This window comes from Penicillium pulvis (genome assembly GCF_028828015.1).
Source record: "Penicillium pulvis strain IBT 33274 chromosome Unknown contig_10_segment0_segment0, whole genome shotgun sequence".
In the NCBI taxonomy this organism is placed as follows: domain Eukaryota; kingdom Fungi; phylum Ascomycota; class Eurotiomycetes; order Eurotiales; family Aspergillaceae; genus Penicillium; species Penicillium pulvis.
Window position 1 is genome coordinate 2,444,723 of NW_026643071.1, and position 18,567 is coordinate 2,463,289.

Here is an 18,567-nt window from a genome sequence, read left to right on the forward strand (position 1 = left end):
AGATATCTTAGACTATATTAAAGAGTCTCTTTATATTAGTATCTATTACTAATACTAAGAGAATATCTCTTATAAGAGCTATAATTATTAAGAAGTAGTATTAATTATTCCTCTAAAAGATAAGAGAATAGATATTAACTATATTTATTAACTAGTTAGGAGAGAAAAAAGATAATATAATAAGCTTTATTAATTACTATTAAGATATTATATTAACTTATCTTTAACTCTAATTAGCTATTATTTACTACTATTTAATATCTTATTAAGCTTTAAGCTTAATCTAAGTAGATCTATTAAAGATAGTAACTCTTAATTATTAGAAAGCTAAGCTTAGTATAGTATAAGAGTCTTTTAGAAAGACTTTTAATATTAATTATACTACTCTTATTCCTAATTATTAATAAAAAAGAATTAAAACTTATTAATAGATATAAGTATTATATAGATTATAAAGATATACCCTTAAATATTATTAGTCTATAAGTAATACTTATTAAGTTTTAATTAACTTACTATAAGTATATTTAGTATCTTAGTTTTCTATAAAATATACTTTTATCTAAGCTACTTTATAGATTACTTAAGATACTTAAAGAGCTTATTATAGATCTTAAAAGTATAATATATAGTAATATCCTAGGTCTTTAAAAGTTATAAAATATAATTAAAGAATAGCTCTATAATATAAAGAAGATAGTTAATTTAGCACTACTCTTTAGTATCTAGTAATAGATTAAGATAAGTATACTCTTTATAAAAAGGGCTAAAGATAGACTATAGTCTCTTTATATAATAGAGTATAAGAAATATAGAGTTTTATTAGATCTTAATATCTTAGATTAGGATAAGCTTTATATCCTAGATCTATAGGCTATAGAATATCTCTTAGCGCTAGAGATTAGTATTAATATAAATTATAAGATAGTATATCTTATTAAGTATAAAAGAGATCCTTTACTACTATTATTATATATTCTCTTATACTATTCTAGATTATTAATTAGTCTATTTTATTTCTATAGTATTATTTTTTAGAACTACCTTAATATATCTAAGAAGCTAGTTAAGGCTAAGCTAAATAATATAGGCTAGATAAGGGATTTAAATAATAATAATACCCTTTACTAGAACCTACTAAAGGCTCTTAATAAGAGTCTTATTATTTAATATATTATTTATAATTAAGCTAAATACCTAGTCTTTAATTCTATATTCTAGAAGGATTTCTATTAGGGTATTACTTAGGTTTATACTAGAATATATCCTATAGATAGGTTTAAAATCTAAGAGTATCTCTTAATATATCTAGTTATAATTAATAAAGTAGCCTATAATAGCTATAAATACCTATAAAAATAGAGATATCTAGTAATTAAGGGTAATAGAGATTTTTAAGCTAGCTAGAAGTAGCTTAAGTATATACTTTTATTAACTAATAACTAAAGTTTATAGCTAGTAATAAATAGTATCTATAGAGGGGATAAATAGAGTAGTTAAGGAAGTATAAGCTATCTATATTAAGCTCTAGAACTTAGAGTATTTAATAAGATAAAATAAAAATTAATTAAGAGATAAGAATAATAAAATCTCTTCTTCTTAGGCTTCTTATAAGAAAGAAGCTATAGTTATATTATTATTCTTAAGGAAAATTAGTATATATAAGTCTAAAAATTATAAAGAACTTACTACTTTCTTAAGAAACTTTATTATCTCTATAATAGATCTACGCTTAGCCTTTTAATAAGCTATACTCTTAATATACTTTAATATAAAAAATATACTATAATACTATACTTTCTAATTAGCTATATAAGTATAAAGAATATAGGGATACTTAAGAATCTATCTATAATTCTTATATATAATCTTTAGCGCTTTATCTATAGTATATATAATCTAGTTAAATTTACTCTAGATCTTAGCCTAGTAGCTTAAATCTTAGTAGATCTTTTTCTTTATTCTAAAATTAGTCTATAGCTACTAATCTATCTATTTAGTATAAGTTATTTTATTATAAAGAATATATACCTTTCTCTAATTAGGTCTAATATATATAAGAGAAATAGGGGGTACTAAGGGAATAACTAGATAAAGGAATTTAGGATTAATAGAGTTAAGATTAAATATTTACTAGCTAATAGATAGATTAAGAGTACTTAAGTAGTTTAAAGAGATAAGATAACTAAGATTACCTATATCTCTATTATAGATAGATAATATAAGATTAGATTACTAACTCTAAGATATAGTAAAAGAATAAAAGAATAATCTATTCTAATAAGAAGTAAAGGATAGGAGAGGAAGATAATATCTATAAAAATTAGAAGATATAGTAGCTTAATAGCTAATAGAGAGCTAAGTAAATAAATTAACTCCTTAAAAAGTAAATATACTACTTTAATATAATTAGTAAGTATAATAGGTAGAAGTAGATATAATCTAATAAGACCTAATAGGACCTAGCTAGATCTAATAAAACCTAGTAAAATCTAATAATAATCTAGAAAAACCTAATAAAACCTAGCTATAATCTAATAATAATCTAGAAAAACCTAGGAAAACCTAGAAATAATCTAATTCCTATATTAATTTTATAAAAATAATCTTAAAAAATTTTAATCTAATACTTAGCTTTTATTAAGGGGCCACCCCTTAATAAACTAGCTCTTAAGTAATATTAAATAAAATTCTAAAATTATTTAAATAATTAATTCTATATATTCTATCTTTATATTCTATAGTTTATATTTATTAGACTAAGGTAAATTAGTAGTATAAAACCTAAGAGTAGATAAGTAAGTTATACTTACTTAATACTAGATTTAGAATATATCTCTATAACTTAAAGTATATTAGTTTATATAACTAAAAGAATACTACTAAAACTATAGAAACTATTATTATTTAAACGTTATTAATATAGAAGAATATATTATTAATTAAACTAGCTATTATTTTATCTAAACTAAGTAATATTACGATCTAAGAAGTCTATTTATATTAGTTCTTACTAAAATAGCAAAAAATACTAAGATTATATATTAATTAGTTAGTAGGTTTATAAACGCTAAGACCTTAATTATATATAAAGTTAGGTTTTCCTAGGGCCCTAATAGATACCTAGTCTAGGTCCTAGGTAGGGTCTAGGTTACCTTACCTTAACCTAGACCCGGGCTAGGCCTAGGGCTAGGTCTAATACTTAGACCTAGACCTAGGTCCTATAGAAGCCTAGGCTTGAGTCGTTTTCTGGAGCCATAGCCTAGACCTTTACTAAGAGATTAGCCGCGTGGATCGGGTATAAATAAGTATTGTCCTACGGACACGGACGCGGACACGCGGAAAATGACTACGGACACGGAGAATCCACTAGAGAACCTTACATATACATGCTTAGCATGGCGCAGCAGCTGATATTATTTCAGGCTACCATTGTGCATATCCAATGTCCGCTGTATGCTTTTGCTGCCAAGAACTTGCTAAAGAGTGGGTGGGCAGGGAATTGGTCACAATACGGATAGTGCTAAGAGCGCCTAATCACCTCGAGCTAAAAAAATGTATTCATCCTGCGCTAACTATATTGAAGACTTATCAGATACCGTTGTGCAGAACTGCTCACTTTTCCGCCCCTCGGAAGCCTTGTTTCATCTCCTCTGGCTGGTCTCGAAGCCAACTACGACAGCAATACCTTTTCTTCTTCATCCAGTACAGTTGAGATCTCCATCAACAACATGCGCAATGATGGGATGAAGAAAAATGCCAGTTCTCATATCCTGACTTGGTGGCCAGATGGAAGGTTTCGATTCCGGTCGTCTCCTCATCGCCTTGGATCCACCGAAATGTCTGGAGAGCGCCCTCGATCACTATCTTTGTTGTCTATCTCTCTTTCCTCTGTGTCTCTTCAATTCACTCCTCGATACAGTTTGCATCTGCAATAAATGCCAACCTATTCAATATCGACACTCTGTCAGCAAATATGAGTTCGAATGAAGGCGGGACTCTGTGGTCGACTTCTGGTCCGACTTTGAGAGCGCCTCCCCCGTCGAATGACATAATTACTACACCCGCAGATACAATGCGGGACATTCCAAGGATCATACATCGCATTTGGAGAAATTTGGACACCAATACACCAGCCGAATGGGTAGATGCCAGCAAGTCCTGTCAAGAGCAAAACCCCTCCTACGTACCGGGTTTTCTTTGACGGTTCTTGGCTTCTTTTTCCGGATTAGTGCTCACCCCCTCGCCGCTTTTACTCACTGAGTAGATCTGAGTAAGGCCTCAGGCGGCAGTGATCGAATCACTGCGCATTACGTAAGCTCACGCTCATGCTCAGTGAGCCTGCCCTGAGTGATGTGATTCGCTCACTGAGCGCAACCCACAGAAGCCAATGGCACGCGTGAGCTACCTCAATATAATGCAGTCCACTACTTCTACGCGAAAGTTCCACTTGCTCAAACCGGCGTCCATTATTCCATCTCAAAATGAGTGGCTTATTCCATATGACTACGTAATGTCATAATCTGGCAGTAGTAATTTTGGGGGGGGGGGGAAAGGGAAATTTAAGATTTTTGGACTATAAACTTCTATCTAGCGTTTCGCTCCCAACAACACTCGGCTTTACTCATTTATTCTCGTTACCCTTCAAGGATTTCCTACATAACTTCGAGTGCTCCTAGGAAGTAGTTCGCTAAAGTATGCTTGGTGTCTATAGAAGGTCCCAGGAACCATAAATCGAATGGATTAAAAATTACAATTAAGGCGCATCAGTCCCAGGAGCTCAAGTCGCCGTTTTGAATTAATTCCTGGGGTTTAACCGAAATTTAACCGCACAGCTGCGGGATGCATTTGTAAGCTGTAAAGATGCATCACCTTATGTTTGACTAAGCCGGCGACACGGAATAACGTAATGGCGTCGATCGGAATTTTAAAATACCTTCATATAAATAGCTTAAAAAAGCCAAATACTCTCGCTATTTTCATCCTGCTCGCAGAAGCTAAAAATTGAATATACCATGCCTCAAACCAAGATCCTCCTCACTGGCGCTACCGGTTACATGTTCGTGACCCCAATTCACGCTTTTCGAAGAGTTATTAATCCCAAACAGCGGTGGCACTGTCCTGTCTACGTTGCTTAGCTCCACCAATGAAATGGTCAAAGCTAGCAAGCTTTCTGCAATTGTCCGTAAACAGTCCCAAGCAGACCTCCTCTCGGAGAAAGGTGTCAACGCAATCTTGTTTGATGGGCTCGACGACCTCCAGGCTTTGAGGAAGGCTGCTAGTGAGCACGATATTGTCATCAATGTTGCGATAACCTACCACACTGCCTCTGCTGAGGCCCTTCTTCGTGGGCTCGATGACCGCCAGAAGAAGACCGGCAAATTAGGGCACCTTATCCAAGTCAGTTATCACGGCCTTCTTTTTTGAGATTACTCACTGATATTATAAGACTTCTGGTACATCCAATATTGCAGACAAGCCATTCAGTGGCGGTTATGTTGAATCGGCCGTCCTATCCGACAAAAATGACATTTATGCCTATGAACGCTATCGGCAAAGCATAGAGGTATACCCCCAGCGTACCTCTGATCTATTGGTCTGCGAACAAGGAGAGGCAGCTGGTATAAAGACCTACGTTATTATGCCCCCTACCATCTATGGCGAGGGGACTGGCTTTTTCAACCGTCGTTCTATTCAGATCAATACCATGATGCGCGCTGCCCTGAAGGATGGCTACGCTTCTCGCGTTGGCGCGGGCGAGGCGGAATGGGACCATGTCCACGTCGTTGATCTGGCCAATTTCTATGAGCTGATGGTCGCACGCATACTCGCTGGAGATGATTTAGAGGCCAACTTGAACGGAATCTACTTCTGTCAGTCAGGTCATCAGTCGTGGCGGGAAGTTGCCGAACGAATTGCCGAGGTAGGACACGCCTTAGGCTATCTCAAGAGTTATACCGTGCGTCAGATCACCCTTCAGCAGGCATCTGAAAAGTTTGGAGCTGGCTTGCCTGCGGAAAATCTGGAGGCTGCATATGCATCGCGTGCTCGATCGTCAGCTGATCGAGCCCATGAGCTTGGCTGGAGACCAACAAAAAGCAGAAAAGACTTCGAAGATGGCTTTGTCGATGAATGGAATGCAGTCGCCAAGGAAGCTTGAGTTAGTCTACTCGCCAACCCGGGGTTTGAAGTTGGTGGGCAGTGTTCAATTCGTTCCCATGTTCTTGTTGGGTTATAAGAATTCTTTTTCTATATATAGTTGGGTTATCTATACTCTTGTTAGACGACGCAAACTGGTAACAGTGGGTATCGCTCGTGAGATCTTGTCTACGTCCTGCGGTCCTCGTCTGCAGGTCTCTACGGTTGCCAGTTGACTGTATGGCCTTAACACGGGTTCAATTCTCCTAGGGAAAGTCCAGAGGAACCCCAATACTGCCAGAAAGCTGCCAATCAGCAATAAGGGCGTGATACCGATGCATCAATCAAGGCTCTTCGAAGCCCTCTCGGAAATGAAGATTTGCGTATATCAAGAAAAGAAGGATACGGTGGGAAGTTCAGGTCCGTTAAGTTACGACACCATCTGATGCTCAAGGGCCACAGGAGCATTGTGAATCCTCAGCCTACGCCTTGGGGCTACGTAGGCTTCCAGTGTACTATATAACATACCTCCAAGTCAATGAGCAAATAAAAGCATCATCTCTCCATATAGTCAGTGGAGAAGCACATTTAGGTTCAGAAAAACATTTGAAGACCGTCATTAGCTCGAATGATGACAGATAGCTTTTGAAGACGATGCCGGGAACGGCGACGCGTATTAGAATAACAGCGATCGCAAAGGTGCTTAGTATACCCTAGCGCAACTTCTTTAAAAATACAAGTTTTATTCTGGAATGGTCTTTGGTTTGACAATATACACACTGAAGTCTCCGTTCATAATTCCGAGCTATCTGTATATGCGAAAACTCCGGATAAATGTTCGGAGAAATCCAGTAAAAGCCATGAAATTGTGGCTCGCGGCCAATTTCTAAATCAGGGACAAAGCCTGCGTCCTACGCGTCGGCAGATTGCCCTGAACCAAGATGCATCGTATTTACGACTATATGATATTTGGCTTTGCACGGGCCTATTTTAAGTATGTCAATAAAATCATTTGTGTTGACTATGCTATTCCGGACCAAAAGGCAATCCTTTGTCCCGCCCTGATCCCCAAGGACAGATAGCAATAAAATAGACAAAAGAATACCCAGCCAGTCAAGTATTTTGAACTTTGCCCTCTCTTGTAATTCCTCATTGGTAGCCTTTATTGCCCACACACGGTTCCTTCACAATATTCACTTAGTGGAGTTTGTCCACCAACAATGTTTGAGCGATAACTTACGCAGGTTTATAAGCATGTATTTGAGTATACTTGAGTTCTGCGCGCACTTGAGCCAGAAAGACCTGCACTTCATCCTTCGTCCATGACTCTAGCTCATCAGAGTGGGTGAGTAGCCATACTGCCCAGCCACTAAAGCAGCATTCCAATGGGCATACTAGAGGTACCCGGCCTCTTTCAGTAGCTTGTCTTTAGGCTAAGGTCCTATGGTAAATTTGTATTCTACCTCATACAAGTCCACGACCTACGCTTCCAATTGCGGAGCGCATTATTTCATAGGTTCTAAGAAATTGCCTAGCTCGCTCGGAGCATCGAATGAACACATCACCCAACCCCATAACTTATGGTCTTTTTCTTAAAGTACTATCGTCACTATAGACACGGAAGTCCAATTCCATTTGCTCAATTCAGCCATCTGGTTCAAGGACACTATTAAGAAGCCATAAGCACGCGACTCACCACTACTCCGTGGGACCGAAAGATAAGTTCAAAACTCACTCGTATGCCTATTTACACAGCTAGTTCTACCCCTCTGGAGGGAGCGCCTTATACATCAAGCGCATGTGGATGAAATCAATCGGCTCTCTCCATGTCCAGTCTCGAAGCACATCATCCACTTCGAAAACACAATTCGGTGGCATCCATTATTCTGGTGGGGAAAACATGTCTACTCCTCGGATGGTAGCTAGCTAGAGTCAGTTCAAGCACTCAGGGAACTCAGCTCCAAAACCCCTTCGGCGTCTGACGAATAAAGGTGCTCACGATGGTTCCTATTAGCAAGCCTCTACTACAAACAGTGAATTAGAACAGAGGACACAGTTAACGCGACAAAGAACTTTACAAGAAGATTTGCACCTTTCCTCTTGTATGGGGCTTCTCGGCTCACATTTGAATCAAGCACCATGCAAGCATTCGTGCGACCCAAGGATTGATTATTCAAATTTTCCTGTCCCTAGTTAGTTGGGATCAATGGTAGCAGCTGAAATTGAGTAGACCTTCAAAATTGGCATAACTGGTAAATTGTGCTCTGACAATTCTGAGCTCTCATGAACGGTAAATGGCCAAGACATGATTTTAGCACTTATAGATCTCAGTAAAAAAGGGTTTCTTACCCATAACTATCGCAGCGAGTATCAAATCTCAACATTTGATAAGTAAGATGAAGAATAAGATAAGAAATAGGGAAACTAGGTAACTAGAGCTGAATTGCGAGACTAGAGGTTGAATTAATATTCTAATGTGTATTTCAGACGACTAAATATTTTCTCTTTCGCTGGTATTAAGCGCTAAGGCATGCTTTAGATTTACGTTATTAAGCTCTAATTTTGAAAGAAGAGATAAGAGATTAAGCACCTCATGGAGCACCTATAGTGCGGTAATTAAGGGCCGTCAAAATGTCGATGGGTCAGTAATTAGTGTGGGGAACTTATGCTTCTTCGGGGATAGACTGCCAGTGAGCGTGAGCCCAGACTGAAAATTACTCAAAGAGCCTGAGTCTGAGCGCCCTCATAAAAGCGGCGGCAACCTGAATAGGAAATCCCCACCCGTCAAAGAAAATCCAGTATGTAAAGTGACCTATGTACAATATGTTTGGACAGATGAGACAGCACACCAGTTCATCGAATCGCATTTCACATGGTTTCTTTCAACATCTATGGAGTTCCAAGTACCACTGCAACGAATAGGTGCATTGCGATACTTCCTACTCTGGTATTATGGAGGCATTTACTTAGATCCAGAGGTTGGGTGCCAACTACCCATGGAGCCACTACTTAATGGCACTGAAGCCATTTTGCCTGAAAGCTGGCCACACGGGGTCAGCCAGCAATTGATTGCAAGCAAGCCCAAGCATCCATTTGTGATCAAGCTCGCGCTCAGTATTTATGATATCCATGGGCACAGGCCATTCATGTCCAGATCCGTGACGGCCTTTTTCAATACGGGTTCCGTTCTCGATAGCCGTGTCCTTGCAAATTGGCTTCGCTTCACAAAGGAGGGCCTGGATATTACAATTTTGCCATCCGAGTTGTATCTTGGGATTCAAAGCTCCATCTTCAAGATCTATGAACCTCAGATACCGTTTGGTGACGAGTTTTATATCTCACGATTTGTGTTTGAGAACCCCTTCGGGTGGCTTGGAGCAGCAATATCGCTCTCTGTGATGGCTACCACCACTTTTGGTATCCGTATGAGTCCCAGGAGGCTCCGTGATCCAACGTCTACAAATTGCATCGTTTAGGTAAAATTGAATTTCGTCTGACGGCCGATCTGGACGTTCTAGTAAACCAACCGATAAATACATGCTTGAGTCTATGTATCTTAGGAAGTTGTCCCCTGGAGAAAACTGCTGAGGGTTTGTATTGGTAATGGCAGCCCTTCAATGCAGGTATTTCACGTCAAGTGCTGTTGATCAAAGCATGGTATCGGCTGTCCTACCCAGTCGACAAAAGGTCCTTCGACTGAGGCATCGGAGAAAAGCCCCGGCCACTGTAAATAGAAATCAAAGTCATCCATTGAAGGGTGCGATACACCAAGGTGCTGACTTGCAGCCATGGTAGATGAGTCTACGCCAGATGGTAGTTGAGCACCATGTTTAGAAGGATCATTATTGGAACCAGACAGTGTCCTATTCTCAAACCACCATTTAACGCGTTTTAAGCGCCTCTCATAGTGGTAAAACACATCTCTATCGCCAGATGCATCCATATCTGACGTGACGAGAGCTTGGACACGGAGAATGCAGCGGCTCAAAATATTGGAAATGTCAAGCGCACGACACAACTCAACCGTGTGGGAATGGGCTGACGGACCCATAGCCGCTACAGACAGCTTGCAGGAAAGTGTAGCCGCGAAACCAAGCTGAACCCATATCGCGTTATTGAATGCAACGTCGTGGCATAAGGGAAGGGATACGTAGAATTCAAGCAGAGTCTTGGACACAGCGAGGCCCATGTGCAAAGCATCGATTTGATAGGATGAGTAATGGCGAATGCTCTGCGCATTTCGGTTGTAGTCAAAGACAGCTATTTGGCATAAACATAGCTCGATTGCATGGAAGTTCGTGAAAAGGATATCTGTGCTGGAAAGTCAGAATCAATTCATAATGTGCGACGCACTTCAACTAACGGTTTTCAGTCAAAGGGAATGGCAGATTGGACTGGTACAAAGAAAGTTCTGCTTTCAACTTGTCATATGAATGCTCGATGCCTGAGTTGGCCTCATGAGGCATGGGAAAATTTGGGGCCGAATAAAGAGCGATCTTCGCTGAAATACGTTGAAGTCGCACAATATGAAGAAGGTATTTATCGGACGCATATTCCGGATCTGTTGCCAACTCCATGCCAATGTTCTCGAGATATGGTAAATATGGGAAATGAAACTGCTTTTGAAGGATTTGAGAGATTCTTAGACATATTAGTTGCTGCATGGAGGACTGATGCGTCCATCTGTAAACTTACGCGGATGAAAAATAGAAACATCCAATAATGGCGCGCTTTTCTTCTCGCCCCCAAGAAACTATCTCTTTGTCGTCATCACCATCGAAGCTGACTCGAGTCGTCCAAAATCGATGTTCGGGGGATCGATCCAGTTGTAGATCAGTGATGATACTAAGCGCGAGGTGTAAATACTGAGCGTAACGACGTGGCCTGGAGTGATACTGGCACCTAATGCTTTTGTCAAGAGAAGTCAAGAGGGTGGAGAAGCAAATCGTCGCATACCATGCAATGTGGACCAAAAGAGCTTGCAAAACCTCAAATGAAATTTTCCCACCTCCAATCATGCAATCGGAGATTTTCTTCTTTACTTCCATCTCCAACTTTCGCTGCAGGGGCATATTACTGTACAATGCGGCCGTGATAGTGACAAGGAAAAGGAAGGGCTTTTCTCGGCGCAACTGCTCGGCATTTACCTGCGGTTGGATAATGACGAACGGGCAGTAAGGCGCAAGCGTAGTTCGATACCCTTTAAGAAGAACATTGGCTGCATCGATCGTTAGAAGCCCTTGATCGATGACATCTGTGCAAGCTGCAGGGCCACTGGCAGCAAAACTGGCTGAAGATTCATCGGTCACGCTTTCGGCTCTCTTCTGACCTGTCAGACAATGTTCCATTAACACATGATTCAAATCAATCGCTTACAAGGCTTTGAGTCGCCGACCGTAACAGTAACTGGTCAACTTTAGCTTCCAGTGCTTCTATCCTTCTTTGGCACTGTCAACATGAGAAAACGAAGTAGTCATTTGAAATCAATCATACCTATCTTTACTCTCCTCGCGAATTGTTCCGATGAGAGTGCTTTGATCTCCACCATACTGGCAAATCTTTCCCAGGCGGTCGCATCTATCTCCAGTATAAGTACGCTAGGTGCCCACGATGGGGGTAACTCACCGGTCGCAATCACCAGTCGTCCTGTGTCGGACGCATCTTATCTTAGCTTTGGCACAATTTCGACAGGTTTTTGAAGAGCCATTAGAATAATTCTTCCTCTTTTGGGGATCGGACATGACGTGAGCGGCTTGTCACTAGTGGCGAGAGCCAAAACTCGGGGCGGTTGCCGTAGGTGGAACAGATTTAGAAGTGGAAAAAAGAACTGCTCCCGCCCATTGATAAGAGTGATTTCCTATTCCGCCAAGCTGACTAGGATTTGGTGCATTGGCGCGTCAGCGCGTGGCTTAGCTACACAGGGGCCTTGGCGCATCGACGTGGTGCGACCAAGGGTCCAAAGGACCCTTTTAGCCCCCTGCTATGAAAGTTCCATTCTTCATCCTGAGACAGTACTTAGTTGAGGAAAGCTGCAAGTTTGAATAGATCTTCGCAATTATCCTGACCACCGGACTATCGAGCTCTCAATATAAGTAAAATAAGGGAACTTCAAAAGAAAAAGGGATAAACGTGGGCTTCAAATTGAAAGGCAACTGGGACAAGCTTAAGGTCCCTAGATCAAAGTGGGGCCACAAATCCATCTGCCGTTCGCTAAAACCCCGCAACCTAGATTTCGCCCCTTTTAGTTTTATGTTTATTGACCCTTGGATCAATATATCCATGATGACACCCATCTTCGAATTGTCAAATTTTATAGAAAGCCGCATGGGCTGTGACCCCATTGCGTAGAAAAACATGGGGATGTTTCTCGGCTTGGAAGAATAAGCTCTTGGGCGAAAATATATCTACTGAGATAGAACGCTGCATTGTGACGCACACGCACGGTTCTGGAGGTGAGCTTTCTCTTCCTGACGGAGGCGCATTCAACATAGTTTTCCGCATAGAAAACACGTGTTGTGGCATCAATATTATCAATATTTAGTGTTGATCTTTCAGCCATCTTGCTCTTCATCTTGATTCCAAGATCTGCGTGGGCAATCGGAGAACCTTCGGCGACTAAGGGTACGGAAGCCAGTCAACGTTACTATAAAAAGCCCATGCAGCGACACTAAATCGAATTCCGTGTTAGATCTGCCAGAAAGATAAGTGGGTCATCGCCTGCATGTCCCAAATATGAGATAAGGGCGCGGCTCTCAACTCTGTGTCCTCTGTTTCCACCTTTGCCGGCATCCTCACCCATTCATTGCCCGAAGAAGCACGCGAGTGCTCATTGCTCTGAAAAGAGGCGTTCGTGACCGAAGCCGAAGATTGAATCGCCTAATCACCATCGAATTTCCCTATTCCTGTATGACGTGGTAGAATCGAGTGGATATCGTCCCGATCTTCTGCCGGCTTAAGACGAGTTCGCTTGTGAATCGTGTTCAATTTGGAATGTGGACCAATACTGGGAACCTTTTTCAAGCTTAGCTTTGAAAATCATCCAGCTGGTCTTCTTTCCAGAGTGTACAAAATAGAATGCAGTGAGTACACCAAATCCGCAACTCGGCCACGTATTTGAAGACTGATTATTATAGCAATTCATCATGGTGGCTTCACTGAAAAACGCCACCCAATACACCTATGAGCAGTTTGTTGAGAGCTGCGGGGCGATTCTGTTCGACCTGACCGCCAGTCAAAACAAAAAAGTGTGCCTGATACATTATCACGCCAACGAGGAATGGCTCCTCGCGAAAGGACCGACAAGAAGCCGCATTACGTGAGGTATTTGAAGACACTGGCTAAACCTTCACCCTGTCATGATGCGCACGCGTGCCCTTCCCACAGACGAGCAAGAACACATGCCAGATGAATTTAGCTCTTATGAAAACCTTACCGAGCCATTCATGGTCACAATGCGGCAACTAAGTGATGAGGGCGGAAACGATGTAAAAACCATTTGGTGGTATATTGCGGTGTTGGACAAGGATGTTCTTCCTTCTGGAGGGGGGGAGGAGCAGTTCGCGCCAGCATTTTTGCCTCTTCAAGAGGCATTAGAGAAGCTCAGTTTTCCCAACGACCGCATGGTCCTTCAACGGGCAATTAATATAGTCGAAGCCCAGTGAATTCTATTTCTGGTTGCCTTGGGGCATTCCTATTTCTTTTACAAGGGCGCGCAGCCTTAGAAACTGATTGAAAGACTTGAAATTCAGTTCATGTGTGGGAGGGTGAAGGTTGTAGATTGTGATTCAGACGACAAGTGAATTTGGCGGCTTTCAATAACCAATGGGATTGTCGTGTGGAAATATTCTCCGACATATTTCAACTCTACCTTTTTCAACTTTGTTGCCTTGCCCCACTCGCAACTCAGCTCGAACCGTTCACTTCAGTCCTTTCAACCACAATTACATGCTTTATTATGCAGTTGCTCACCGGTGCCCTTTCAAAACAGGGCTATTGAATCTACAGATTAGTGGTGCAGGAACAGCAGCCCCGGTGGTCTTGAGCTCAAACTGATGACACAAGAAACCTTTGGTATCGCTTAAAACTGGCTTGGAATTTACCCCGTATGGCTCAATTAGCCTGCCAATCCAGCGGGCCAGGATGGTACTTAGAGAACCCTCTTCAAACAATAAGACAAGATTTACAGCTTCTTCATCTCACCACTGTAAAAAAGTCTGGTTGAGCTTTCCAATTACACAACTGCTACTACGAAGCCGTTCCGTAAGTCACTATTCTCCAGGTGCCTTTAGAAGCTCCTCCCAGAATCAATCTTCTGGCATATGTACTCTGTTCAGATAACTGGAAAGCAAATGACACCCCTCGAGGAAATTCGGCACGTCGGCTTTTGTTAAGACCTTCACTATTATCATAGACGCACCGGCGCCAGTGAACATGATAGCGTTTGCACAAGTTTCATTTGAATCCGAGGGGTCATACTTGGTGCCAGTGTCGCAAATTTACCATATGAAAAAGAAAAAAACGTGTATCATCCAAGGTTCCAAGTCTTTCGTTTCTTGCTCCTGGACATAAACTGAAGTAGAGAACGAATCCGTATGCTCTGAACACATGACATGGCACCACAAGAATCATTTTCCATACGGTCTTCACCTTCCACGAACCTGAAGCTCAAAGACAACACTTTTGATTTTTAAAATGCTTATGTGTTTGCCGACAGGCGTGATAACACAATGTATATCTGCGATTACCCCCCTGTCAATCAAGATTCCGAGAGACTAAAAGACATCCCTTGTACCGCAGGTGGTGGCAGACTATCCTCACTATACCCGATGCGAAGTCAAGGCAACCAAAGAAACTGTCTGATGCAATATTGAGCGGATTGATCGATGTCGCGAGAGCGATAGGAGTATTTATAAGGGCCATATGGCTTCAAGTCGAATTTCATCAGGTTCCGAAGCTATCTTCTAAGCGGGGCGCGGGGCGCATTTTACTTCAAGGGAACGAGAGAGTCCTATTTCCTGTCCGAAAAGCCGTCCCACGCGCGGCACGCCAATGCTGATCATTAGTCTCGGGTCCCCGTCGGTTCGTCATTCGTTCCCCACCCTACCCCACACTTCCCCACATTTGCCATACTGACCTGTTCACTTGTAGCAGACGCGTGTATAAATGTTTTGGGTGCATGCTATAGGATTTTGCAACCCATACCTCATCACTGCCTCAATAATCGAAAGAAAACCAAACGCACATTGTCGAAACCAATTCTTCCAGGAGCTAATAGTTGTCTGGGCGAGATGACTTACACGGTAGGTGAAATCGAAGTTCTTCAGCGAAAGATCGGGAGCAGTGATGACCCCGCCGCGAAACATCCATCTGGGCAGAGCTCGCCAAAAACAACAGTGTTGCAACCAGGTTTTCGAAGGGAAGAAGATTGTCGCTCTATCCAGGCACCTACCATTTGGGAGAGCGATATAAAGGTCCCACTGCGAGATGGATCTTTCCTCCTGGCTGATATCTTCCGCCCAGTGGACGCAGAGGATGTTCCCGCTATCCTTGTTTGGTCTCCATATGGCAAGACGGGCACAGGTATGGTTTTCCAGCAACAATTGGTATTATTCTAACTGACGAGGTATTACCCCTAGGAATCCTTTCTCTTGATGTGACCGAGGGCCGAGTGGGAATTCCAAAAGAGCGCCTCTCTGGATTTGAAAGCTTTGAGGCTCCCGACCCTGCAGAATGGGTGCCTTATGGATATGCGATAGTGAATGTAAATGCCAGAGGAATCCTGGGCTCTGACGGTGACCATAGGTGCGTGATTCTCCTTTTTCCCCTTTGCCTTACCGACCGTAGTTCTCACAGATTCCAGATGGCATGGAACATCGGAAGGTCAAGACGGCTACGATGCTATAGAGTTTATTGCATCACTTCCATGGACGAATGGACGCATCGCACTGATGGGGAATTCATGGCTCGGTTCATCTCAATGGTTTATTGCGGCCGAACAACCTCCACACTTATCTTGCATGTTGCCACTTGAGGGCCTCAGTGACGTTTACAGAGAGTCTCTATGCCGAGGTGGCGTGCCGTATAAGCCATTTTGGACATTTTTGATGGGGAGTCTGTCTGGTAATTCATCTTTACTCCTCCACGCGATCGCTTGACTAATCATTGCTCGCACAGGAAACAACAATCAAGAAGATGTTATAGCCATGATTGATCGTTATCCTTTGATGAATGAGTACTGGGAAGACAAAAGAGCAAAGTCTCACCTCATCAAAGCTCCTGCTTATGTCCTTGCAAGTATGTCGAGTGCACTGCACACCATTGGGTCACTTCGGTCATTCGAAGATATTCCCCATGAAGAGAAGTGGTACGAAAAACCTTTGTGATGAATTCTGCTAGATTTCACGCTTATTCCGAATCTCTTTAACACTTTATAGGCTGCGAATGCACCCCACACAGGAGTGGCACGATCTCTACCAAGAAGATAGTATCGCAGATATGAAAAGATTTCTGGACTTCTACACCAAAGGCATTTCAAATGGCTGGGAGAAGACACCGCGCGCCCGTATCTCCGTTCTGCGATTTAACCAAGTGAGTGACTTTCTACAAGAATTCGCAGCACATTCTCTACTAAGCCCTAGCTGACTCGGCGCTCTTCTAGCCCCCGTTCAAGAATATACCCTATTCCCAGTGGCCTATCAAGGAGGCAGAGTACCAGAGTCTTTACCTGTCTGCAAATAACCTCTTAGCAGAAAGCCAATCGGCGGCTGTACCGGGAACTGCATCTTACCAGGGAGATATAGTTGGCCAGCAAATGGATGACGACCCTGAGAAAATCTTGTTCCGCCACACATTTCAAGAAACAACCAGACTAATCGGGACATCCAAAGCTACCCTGTGGCTCTCTTGCCAGGATCACAATGACTTTGATGTGTTTGTTCAAATTCGGAAAGCTGACCGGTCTGGCAAGATTCTCCGCAACGTAAACATACCGTTGCAGGAGCTCGGTGTAGACTCAGAAGCGGAAGTCCAGACTGTGAATACACTCAAATACCTTGGACCCACTGGAATCCTGAGGGCTAGCCATAGAGCCTTTGACCCAATATTGAGCAAACCACACTGGCCGGCGCACGACCACAGCAAACTTGATTTGGTCCCACCCGGTGAAATCGTCAAGTTGGAGATTAGCCTGTGGCCAGCAGCCATTCAATTCGAACCTGGTGAGCAACTGATACTGAAGGTTGCTGGTCACCATATGACACTGGCGGAATTTGAGCCCCTAAGGGGCGGTTTTGTCACTGGAAATAAGGGACGACAGGTGCTCTATTTTGGGGGAGGATATGAGAGTAAACTTGAGATCCCATGCGTCCGGGGCTAATTGACTCATATTATGCCGTTGATAAATCCTACAGCTTTTATACTATTCACAGTGTCCAGGACACTCAATATGTATAAACTTTCGGTGCAATTGTTCATAGTGAGAATAGCAGACATCTGATCATTCTGAAATTGTTATATTGAGTCGCACTAAAAAATCTAACAAGACTTTAAATAGCGTTACGGGTCTGCATATGCCCTCGCACACTGTACTGGATTCATGCGAAGATGATTTTTCCAAGATAATATTTACGAAAAGTGAAACGAACTGTCTACCAAAATGTTTGACTTTAGCCATCTAAAATCCACAAAATCATTCAAGGCATTATACCAAGGCTGCAGAATCTCACGGGAAAGCAAGATAATGTACTCTTGGATTCTTCCGTGAAGAATCGTCGGCCCCGCCGCTCCGATCGTAGAAGCCATGACTGGATTACGTGACCGAGCTCCCACGTCCAGGCCGACAAATGGATATGAAGAACCCCATGCCATTTGGCATGCAACAGCCATGTGTCCTTACGGAAACCAAATGAAGTTTGGAGGTTATGCTGCAGTACATAAGTATTCAGAATCAGAATTACTTTTATTGCCAAGCCTTATCCTCAAACACCCTGGGATATTGTCCATGGAATGATCATGCACACGCTACTTCCATACGCCTCTCCGCCCTCTATCCTCCCAGGACCCTCTCCTAACAAGCAGAAATGCCCTGCACAGAGGAGTTGTGACCCCTACAGACAGACAACTAAGAGAGGGGCTATTGAAACAACGACAGACCACCGAGTGAAAATCATGTTATCACATGCATCTCTAGATATCTGAGCCCGCCCCGACAGGGGATCTTGAAAAACGCGCAGAGCGGCCACCCTCTCGCAGGTCCACACTTTACGGCTACAATGCACTGAATTGTGAAACCGGCGACGGAACCTGCGTCCAATCTACAGTCCTAAAGATTACAGAGGATTAACTTCACCTATCCATTATAGTATATGGGGCAATAGCTGACTACGAAATAAAACGTGGGACTTAGTGAATTAATTCATTTACTAACCAAAG

The 18,567-nt window shown here is 42.1% G+C and overlaps 5 protein-coding genes across 5 annotated transcripts; 4 read left to right on the forward strand and 1 right to left on the reverse strand.

Moving 5' to 3' along the window:
- Nucleotides 1–5,015: 5,015 nt before the first annotated feature.
- N7503_000928 (uncharacterized protein) lies at nucleotides 5,016–6,160 on the forward strand (the record flags this gene model as incomplete). The annotated part of the gene is made up of 3 exons (XM_057060489.1): nucleotides 5,016–5,059; nucleotides 5,109–5,400; nucleotides 5,450–6,160. The coding sequence occupies 3 exons, from the start codon at nucleotides 5,016–5,018 to the stop codon at nucleotides 6,158–6,160; spliced, it is 1,047 nt and encodes a 348-aa protein (XP_056927412.1).
- A 2,974-nt stretch (nucleotides 6,161–9,134) lies between these two features.
- N7503_000929 (mannosyl phosphorylinositol ceramide synthase SUR1) lies at nucleotides 9,135–9,614 on the forward strand (the record flags this gene model as incomplete). The annotated part of the gene is made up of 1 exon (XM_057060490.1): nucleotides 9,135–9,614. The coding sequence occupies one exon, from the start codon at nucleotides 9,135–9,137 to the stop codon at nucleotides 9,612–9,614; it is 480 nt and encodes a 159-aa protein (XP_056927413.1).
- A 152-nt stretch (nucleotides 9,615–9,766) lies between these two features.
- On the reverse strand, nucleotides 9,767–11,486 carry N7503_000930 (fungal specific transcription factor domain-containing protein; the record flags this gene model as incomplete). Its single annotated transcript, XM_057060491.1, has 4 exons — nucleotides 9,767–10,449; nucleotides 10,502–10,779; nucleotides 10,834–11,040; nucleotides 11,095–11,486. 4 exons carry the CDS (start codon nucleotides 11,484–11,486, stop codon nucleotides 9,767–9,769), a joined length of 1,560 nt encoding a protein of 519 aa, XP_056927414.1.
- A 2,010-nt stretch (nucleotides 11,487–13,496) lies between these two features.
- Nucleotides 13,497–13,799, forward strand: N7503_000931 (putative NUDIX domain; the record flags this gene model as incomplete). The annotated part of the gene is made up of 1 exon (XM_057060492.1): nucleotides 13,497–13,799. The coding sequence occupies one exon, from the start codon at nucleotides 13,497–13,499 to the stop codon at nucleotides 13,797–13,799; it is 303 nt and encodes a 100-aa protein (XP_056927415.1).
- A 1,626-nt stretch (nucleotides 13,800–15,425) lies between these two features.
- On the forward strand, nucleotides 15,426–17,512 carry N7503_000932 (CocE/NonD family hydrolase; the record flags this gene model as incomplete). The annotated part of the gene is made up of 6 exons (XM_057060493.1): nucleotides 15,426–15,717; nucleotides 15,774–15,939; nucleotides 15,998–16,257; nucleotides 16,312–16,501; nucleotides 16,572–16,725; nucleotides 16,796–17,512. The coding sequence occupies 6 exons, from the start codon at nucleotides 15,426–15,428 to the stop codon at nucleotides 17,510–17,512; spliced, it is 1,779 nt and encodes a 592-aa protein (XP_056927416.1).
- Between the last annotated feature and the right edge of the window lie 1,055 nt (nucleotides 17,513–18,567).